Source organism: Anomaloglossus baeobatrachus, chromosome 4, assembly GCF_048569485.1.
Source record: "Anomaloglossus baeobatrachus isolate aAnoBae1 chromosome 4, aAnoBae1.hap1, whole genome shotgun sequence".
Classification (NCBI taxonomy): Eukaryota; Metazoa; Chordata; class Amphibia; order Anura; family Aromobatidae; genus Anomaloglossus; species Anomaloglossus baeobatrachus.
Genome location: NC_134356.1, coordinates 428,995,639 through 429,004,060, shown reverse-complemented (window position 1 = coordinate 429,004,060; position 8,422 = coordinate 428,995,639). Strand labels below are relative to the sequence as shown.

Sequence of the window (8,422 nt, the reverse complement as noted above, 5' to 3'; positions counted from 1 at the left end):
TGTCCCTCTGACTGTTCCACTCCAACTGCTGATTTTTATTTTATTTTTTATAAGTATTGAGGTAAAAAAACCCTCACTAAATACTCAACGTGTGCACATGGGCTAACCTGGTATAGTTGTGTAAGTGCTCACTTGACTCGCACAGGTAAATTGGACAGATACAGCCTATAAAGGGTGAAGTACATCCAGTGGCCTCTGATATGGTTCGCTTCCTTGGCGCTGCTGGTGGACACCAGTAGGTTCAATGGTGGGTTTCAAGGAGGATGGTAGATGTGAAGCGATGCCGTCTGTTGTATGGAGACACTTCAACCCACTGGTGTCCAACAACAGCGTATGTACAGAATATCAAAGAGACACTGAAGAAAGGTTATGAATTATAATAATTTAATAAGATCTAGTAAACCCAGAAGATACAATAGCAAATACAGAAATAAGAAAAAAGCGTCACATATCTGAAAGTTTAGTGTTACATTCTAATGTGATCACATTGTAGGTTATCGAGCAGATATTCGAGTCACTTGTATAATGCAAGTCTAACATCACCAGCAGCTACGGCTGCGCACAGTAAGTAAAGTGACCAGGCTTCATAGTATTTGGTTCCAGTTGTCCGTTAGGTTTCCCAATATTGATCCAAATAACATTGTAACAGAACATCGCAGAAGGCTCAGTTTCCTTGGATTCTTATAAATAAAATGGTAAAAAAGTTTTGGGTTTTATTCAAACAGTTTTTGGTGACTCGGTGCCCTCAGATATTTCCTCTTTATCAGATGCATCTTCAGGCTTCTCCAGCTCAAAGTTCTGTACATAAAAGAAGAGATCTTTAGTTCAGGATCATCTAAAACAACAAAAACAACCTATCACAGTAAGGCAAGTAAAGAGTCTTTTTGTTGAGTTTTTGTAGTGAAAATTAAGCAGACTCCAAGGAGTTCTGCATTTTTTGGCTACTTTTTGCAGCTTCTGCTTCAAAAACTCCCCCCTAAACCCCCCCCCCAAAAAAAGAGGATCAAATTAAGATACATAACCAAACTCCCGCCACAAAAACACTTCATTAAACGGAACTTGTCAGCTGATTCATCCTTCCCAAACCACAGACAGCGGGAATCAAGGGTCGGCTCCTGAATTTCAAACATATATGATTTCTGCTAAAATAAATGTGGGATGTCCCCTAATGAAGAGGTGAAATGCGCGTTGGGACGACTTGGGAGGCTTTATACTACCGCAACTTACGGGTTAGTACTGGTTCATAATTATTTATTGTATTGGAGGAGATTTAGGAAATAATTGACAGTATATTTAACAATGGGTGATTATACATAATGGTTATACTGATAACATTATAATTCAGGAATTATTGATAAATTTACAGAAGAGTTGTCAATTATATTGTTTCCCCCTATATCCCCTTTATATATTTTGTCTATTAAATCAGAAAAATTGAACCAGTATGTTTATATAACTATTATATTGCCATTGTTTTGGTATAGCCAACCTATATGGACTTCTTGCTAATTTTATTAATTTTATATGCTTGTTATAAATAAATAAAAATAATTTTTTAACAATTGGGTTTAGTACCCCATTTTTCGTCGTTATCTAGTGGGTATACATGTAGTGTGTCAAAGGTGAAGTACAGAGAACAGAGTAGGTCGCATAAAAAAATAAAATAAAATAAAATTCAAAAAAAGTACGGCAACAAAAGGATAATTGTTAACTGTATCACAATGAGTAATACTGGTATTAAAAAAAAAACACATTAGGAGAGTCTGTGAGAGCAACAAATAGGTTGTAACAAAACATAACATCCTGGTGCATGGCTATATTGGGTGCAGGGGTTGCAGTCACCCCTGGAACCTGGAGCTTAGGGGGGAAAAGTAGATCACTTTGGCCTAAATGCCAAGACTGATACCAATAAAAATATGTTCTAGTCGGCCCTGTTGCAGATTTTGCATAGAGTCCCAGAGCTTCACAATATGTGACAGTATTTACTAGATCCCGTACCAAAAACGTAGGCATCGGTACAGACCATAGATGTGATGGACACAGGGTATGGAGGGAAGTAAAAAGGGCTCGGTTACTGGTACGGTAGGCAGTGGGAGAGTGGACATACAGTATACAATCGGGCCCAACCCCTTTGGAATTCATTAGAAGTATCACGGTACAAATATATCAGCATATACTGTATAATCGGGCACTTTGTGTTCATGATCCCCTGAGCTACTTTATCAGGTCATAATGTGGCTGACGCGAGGCCCATTCTTGGCTGCATTACCTAATACCACTCTAACATCTGACCAAGAAAATATTATACTATGGTAACTATTGTTTTGTTTCTCATCATCACAAAATAACAATAATTCCTTAGCCAATTGTAGGTGAATATTACATGTATTACATCCATTATGGTGTCCTTTGAAAATACTTTAACATTTTGGGCTGGTTTATTACTCCCATAAAGTTAGAACTAGAAGAAGGGACAAAATCACCACAGTGGTGCAGGGTGTATGACGGATTTGCCCCCTGTTAGAAACGCTATTGAGAATGTTTAGCAAGGTACAAAAAGCATCTAAGAATCTATATATATATAATTGCCTTATTCTGTCTGTCTGTCTGTCTTGCTCCAAAATTGTGTCCTTACTGTGACATGTCCTTACGGTGACAAACAGCGGATTGGCCGTCCCCCCGCACGGATTGGCTGCTCGCCTCGCCTCGGGTCCGCCCCCCCCCGCACGGATTAACCGCTCTCCTCGGCTCCGCCCCCCCGCACGGATTGGCAGCTCGCCCAGGCTCTACCCCCCACACGGAATGGCTTCTCGCCCCGAGGTGAGCGCATCAAGGTCCTGCAGCGGCGGAACACACACACACACGCACACACATAAGAACAGACACACACACACACATCAGATCACACTCACTCTCACACACACCTCACACACACATCAGATCGCATCCACATACTCACAACATCCCGGGATATCGCTTGCTTCTCGGCGGCGATACTGTGCAGTGATCTTCCAGGACCTGCCGGAGGATCACATGGCCGGAAGCATGTGGTGTCTCCGGATGTTGTGATTGTGTCAGCGCGTATGTGCGATATCGTCAGTGTGTGTGTGAGTGTATGCGATCGGATGTGTGTGTGTGTGTGTGTGTGTGTGAGTGTGAGTGTGTGAGTGTATGCGATCGGCTGTGTGTGAGTGTATGCGATCGGGTGTGTGTGAGTGTATGCGATCGGATGTGTGTGAGTGTGTGTGTGTGTGAGTGTATGCGATCGGATGTGTGTGAGTGTGTGTGTATGCGATCGGATGTGTGTGAGTGTGAGTGTGTGTGTGTGTGAGTGTATGCGATCGGATGTGTGTGAGTGTGTGTGTGTGTGTGTGAGTGTATGCGATCGGATGTGAGTGAGTGTGTGTGAGTGTATGCGATCGGATGTGTGTGTGTGTGTGTGTGTGTGAGTGTATGCGATCGGATGTGTGTGTGTGTGTGTGTGTGAGAGTGTATGCGATCGGATCTGTGAGTGTCGGCAGAGGAGCACGGCGTGCAGCACAGCTGCTGAGACCGCCCACCGGTGGGCACAGGGAGAAGTGGGGTGTGTGTGTGAGTGTATGCGATCAGATGTGTGCGTGTTTACTGTCTGATGTGTGACTGTGGAGCACGATGGGGAATGCGCAGCATGGGGGATGGAGAACAATGGGGAGTGGGGATGGAGCACGATGGGGGGTGCGCAGCATGGGGGATGGAGCACGATGGGGGGTGCACACCTCCCCCCAAAACACACACACACACACACACACACACGCACTGCAAAACACACCACACACACACACACTGGGAACCACAAACACTGCCCTACACAGACACCCACACACACACAACGCCGCACACACACACAACACCCAACACACAAACACCGCGGCACACACAAATATACGCACATACCGCACAACACACACATTGCACAAAACATACCTCCCCCAAAACACACACATACACACCAACACAAACCGCGCAACACACATACACAACGATACAGACACACAGCGCTCTACAAACAACACAACACACAAACAACACCGCTCTCACCCCCCGCCACACCCAGAACATGTACAGCCCCTACACAAACACTTGGTAACTACACACAACAACATATAATATATATATATATATATATATAACAAAAATCATACATTAACTACACAATACGTAAATTCTAGAATACCCGATGCGTAGAATCGGGCCACCTTCTAGTAATTAATAAACTTAACAGAAGGTGAGAACACCAATGTGTGGTGCAAGCAGACTACAATTCTGTTGCATTTAGCTTAGTAAATAGCCTTCATATGTTTTTTTTTTTTCTCGCCATGCCTTTACAGTGCCTTTGACCAGAACTCAACGCCAACCGGATGACACCCCCCTCCCCCACTGGTGGCTCTTTTCCCATAATACAGCATGCAGTCTAAGGCTGGAGTGACACTTATGATTGGAAAATCGGACCGATTCTCATGCTAGAAAGTAGAATGAGCTTTGTCCGAGCGTTGATCCGTGTGCAATGCAACTGAAATGCGATTCTGTGATTCCGTATGTGATCCGTTTTTATTTTCAGCAGCTATGTCATCTGCCATTCAGCTCTGCTACATGGCAGCTGACATCAGACACAGACAGAGCCGCGCGATCAGAATGAACTCGGATGAACTTCACCCGACTTCATTGTCATCCTGCGGCTCTGTCTGTGTGTCGTGGTCTGATTTTCCCCTGAGTGACAGAAGTGATCTGCGTGATCAGCGGTGCCGTCACTGAGGTTACCCGCGGCCACAGCTGAAGTCCTCCACCTGAGATCTGTGGCCGCGGGTAACCTGAATGACGTCATCGCTGATAGCACGACTCACTTCTGGTCGTGGTCTGTGTCCACTCTCTGTCAGCTTCCAATGTAGCAGACCTGAAAGCGTCGTGGGACCTCTGTGGATTACGCAGGACCAGGAGAGGGATTTGGGGGAATATAATAAAGTGGTGAAACAGGTTGTTTTTTTTGTCATTTATTTCAAATAAAAGGATTTTTGGGTGTGTGTTTATTTTCATTAACTTACAGGTTAATCATGGAAGGTATCTCGGGGAGACGCCTGCCATGATTACCCTAGGACTTAGTGGCAGCTATGGGCTGCTGCCATTAACTGCTTATTACCTCGATTGCCACCACATCAGAGCAATTCGGGATGAGCCGGGTACAGTCCCGGGACTGTCGCATCTAATGGATGCGGCAATTCCAGGCGGCTGCTGGCTGATATTTTTAGGGTGGGGGGCTCCCCATAACGCGGTGCTCCCCATCCTGACAATACCAGCCTCCAGCCGTATGGCTTTACCCTGGCTGGTATCAAAATTGGGCAGGACCGCTCGCCGGTTATTTTTAATTATTTATTTTACTGCATGATATAGACCCGCCCACCAGCAGCTGTGATTGGTTGCAGTGAGACAGCTGTCACTCATCGTGGGGGCGTCTGACTGCAGCCAATCAAAGGCGCCGCTGGGCGGGGAAAGCAGTGAATACGTGATGGAATAATGAGCAGCTGGCTTTTTCAAAAGAGGAAAAGCCGCCAGAGCTTTGTGACAGCCGTGCAGTGCCGCGCTGGTGATCGGGGATCGGTGAGTATGAGAGAGGGGGTGGGAGAGACCGACTGACAGAGAATAGAGACCGAGAGGGAGAGACCGACTGACAGAGATAGAGATTGACAGACCTCACTCATTTCCAGTGTTCTCTGCAACATGCGATAAATGTATTTAGAAAAACGCATGTTACTAGGATGGTGTGTGTGCCATCCATGTGACATCCGTTTTTTTTTTCACGCACCCATAGACTTGCATTGAAGTGCCTCGTGCGAGAAACTCTACAAATGCAGCATGCTGCGATTTTTTTCTCAGTCCGATTTAAGCTGAGAGAAAAAAAATAGCAGATCGGAGCTGCCTCATTGATTAACATGGGGCCGAGTGCAATGCAAGTTTTTCTCGAATTGCACTAGTGCGATTTAATCACAAGTGTGACTCCAGCCTAACAGAGAGAAACTGCAGCGCCCCCTTCCTCCCCGACTATGATTGTAGCGATATTTGGGGGTAATGAGGAAGGAGCTGAACATTTACAGATAAGCGTACTACAGGCCTTTGGCAAAGTTTAACCAAGGTATTAAGGATTCGAATAGAATAAATACCAAACAAAAAATAATCATGGGTATGCTTTATTTGTGAGAGTGGAAAAGAGGATAGATTGTTGCTATCAAGCAAATAACGGTTTACTCCCTCACGATCAAGCAATTGTGATAGCACAGAATCATTTACTACATTGGTGGCGTGTACCTCTAACTCCCGCATCACTTCATCCAAAAAGTCCCTGGAGTTCTGCTTGTACGATACAGCTAGTTTTATGGCATCTGAAAATAGCTGTGTAGTAAAAGAAAAAAACAAAAAAAAACACAAACAGAATTGATAACAGCATAATTGATGTCAATTAAAAATAATAACTTTACGTCTTGCTCACATAACAGCGGTTTAAACTTCTTCTCCCATTGGGATCCATTTGTGCTCTCAGCTATTGTACTGAAGTGACAATGTGTGAAGGAAGCCTAAAACGTCAATATTATTTCTAGCATTTAAATTACCGTATTTTTCCGCTTTATAAGATGCCCCGGATTATAAGACGCACCCCCAAATTTGGTGAAGGAATGAAGGGAATTTTGTTTACTTACCGTAAATTCCTTTTCATCTAGCTCCTATTGGGAGACCCAGACAATTGGGTGTATAGCTTCTGCCTCCGGAGGCCGCACAAAGTATTACACTTTAAAAAGTGTAACCCCTCCCCTCTGCCTATACACCCTCCCGTGGATCACGGGCTCCTCAGTTTTGGTGCAAAAGCAGGAAGGAGAAAACTTATAAATTGGTCTAGGGTAAATTCAATCCGAAGGATGTTCGGAGAACTGAAAACCATGAACCAAAAGAACAATTCAACATGAACAACATGTGTACACAAAAGAACAACCAGCCCGAAGGGCACAGGGGCGGGTGCTGGGTCTCCCAATAGGAGCTAGAAGAAAAGGAATTTACGGTAAGTAAACAAAATTCCCTTCTTCTTTGTCGCTCCATTGGAAGACCCAGACAATTGGGACGTCCAAAAGCAGTCCCTGGGTGGGTAAAAGACTACCTCAATAAAAAGAACCAAAACGGCCCCCTCTTACAGGTGGGCAACCGCCGCCTGAAGGACTCGCCTACCTAGACTGGCGTCTGCCGAAGCATAGGTATGCACTTGATAGTGTTTCGTGAAAGTGTGCAGACTAGACCACGTAGCTGCCTGACACACCTGCTGAGCCGTAGCCCGGTGCCGCACCCACGGCTCTGGTAGAATGGGCTTTCAGCCCTGAAGGAAGCGGAAGCCCAGAAGAACGGTAGGCTTCGAGAATCGGTTCCTTGATCCACCGAGCCAAGGTTGACTTGGAAGCCTGCGAACCCTTACGCTGGCCAGCGACAAGGACAAAGAGCGCATCTGAACGACGCAGGGACGCCGTGCGAGACACGTAGAGTCGGAGTGCTCTCACCAGATCTAAGGAGTGCAAATCCTTTTCACATTGGTGAATTGGATTAGGGCAAAATGAAGGCAAGGAGATATCCTGATTGAGATGAAAAGGAGATACCACCTTAGGGAGAAATTCCGGGACAGGACGCAGAACCACCTTATCCTGGTGAAACACCAGGAAGGGGGCTTTGCATGACAGCGCTGCAAGCTCAGACACTCTCCGGAGTGATGTAACTGCCACTAGAAAGGCCACCTTCTCCGAAAGACGTGATAAAGAGACATCCCGCAGCGGCTCGAAAGGTGGTTTCTGAAGAGCAGTTAGCACCCTGTTAAGATCCCAGGGTTCCAGCGGACGCTTGTAAGGTGGGACTATGTGGCAAACTCCCTGCAGGAACGTGCGGACCTGCGGAAGCCTGGCTAGGCGCTTTTGAAAAAATACGGAGAGCGCCGATACTTGGCCCTTGAGAGAGCCGAGTGACAAACCCTTGTCCATTCCGGATTGAAGGAATGAAAGAAAAGTGGGTAAGGCAAACGGCCATGGAGGAAAACCGTTATCAGAGCACCAGGATAAGAAGATTTGCCAAGACCTGTAATAGATCTTGGCGGACGTTGGTTTCCTGGCCTGTCTCATGGTGGCAATGACATCCTGAGATAACCCTGAAGACGCTAGGAGCCAGGACTCAATGGCCACAAAGTCAGGTTGAGGGCCACAGAATTCAGATGGAAAAACGGGCCTTGTGACAGCAAGTCTGGGCGGTCTGGAAGCGCCCACGGTTGACCCACCGTGAGAGGCCACAGATCCGGGTACCACGACCGCCTCGGCCAGTCTGGAGCGACGAGAATGGCACGACGGCAGTCGGACCTGATCTTGCGTAA

At 46.0% G+C, this 8,422-nt stretch overlaps 1 protein-coding gene across 3 annotated transcripts in view; it reads right to left on the bottom strand.

The window, feature by feature from the left end:
- Window positions 1–711: 711 nt before the first annotated feature.
- RABL2B (RAB, member of RAS oncogene family like 2B) overlaps window positions 712–8,422 on the bottom strand; it is a 41,168-nt gene continuing 33,457 nt past the window's right edge. For all 3 annotated transcript variants that reach the window (XM_075345432.1, XM_075345429.1, XM_075345431.1), the window contains exons 8-9: window positions 6,337–6,420; window positions 712–798 (exon numbers count right to left, since the gene is read on the bottom strand). In XM_075345432.1, coding sequence (XP_075201547.1) covers window positions 718–798; window positions 6,337–6,420 — 165 coding nt within the window. In that variant the 3' untranslated portion in view covers window positions 712–717. The remainder of the gene's footprint in view (window positions 799–6,336; window positions 6,421–8,422) is intronic.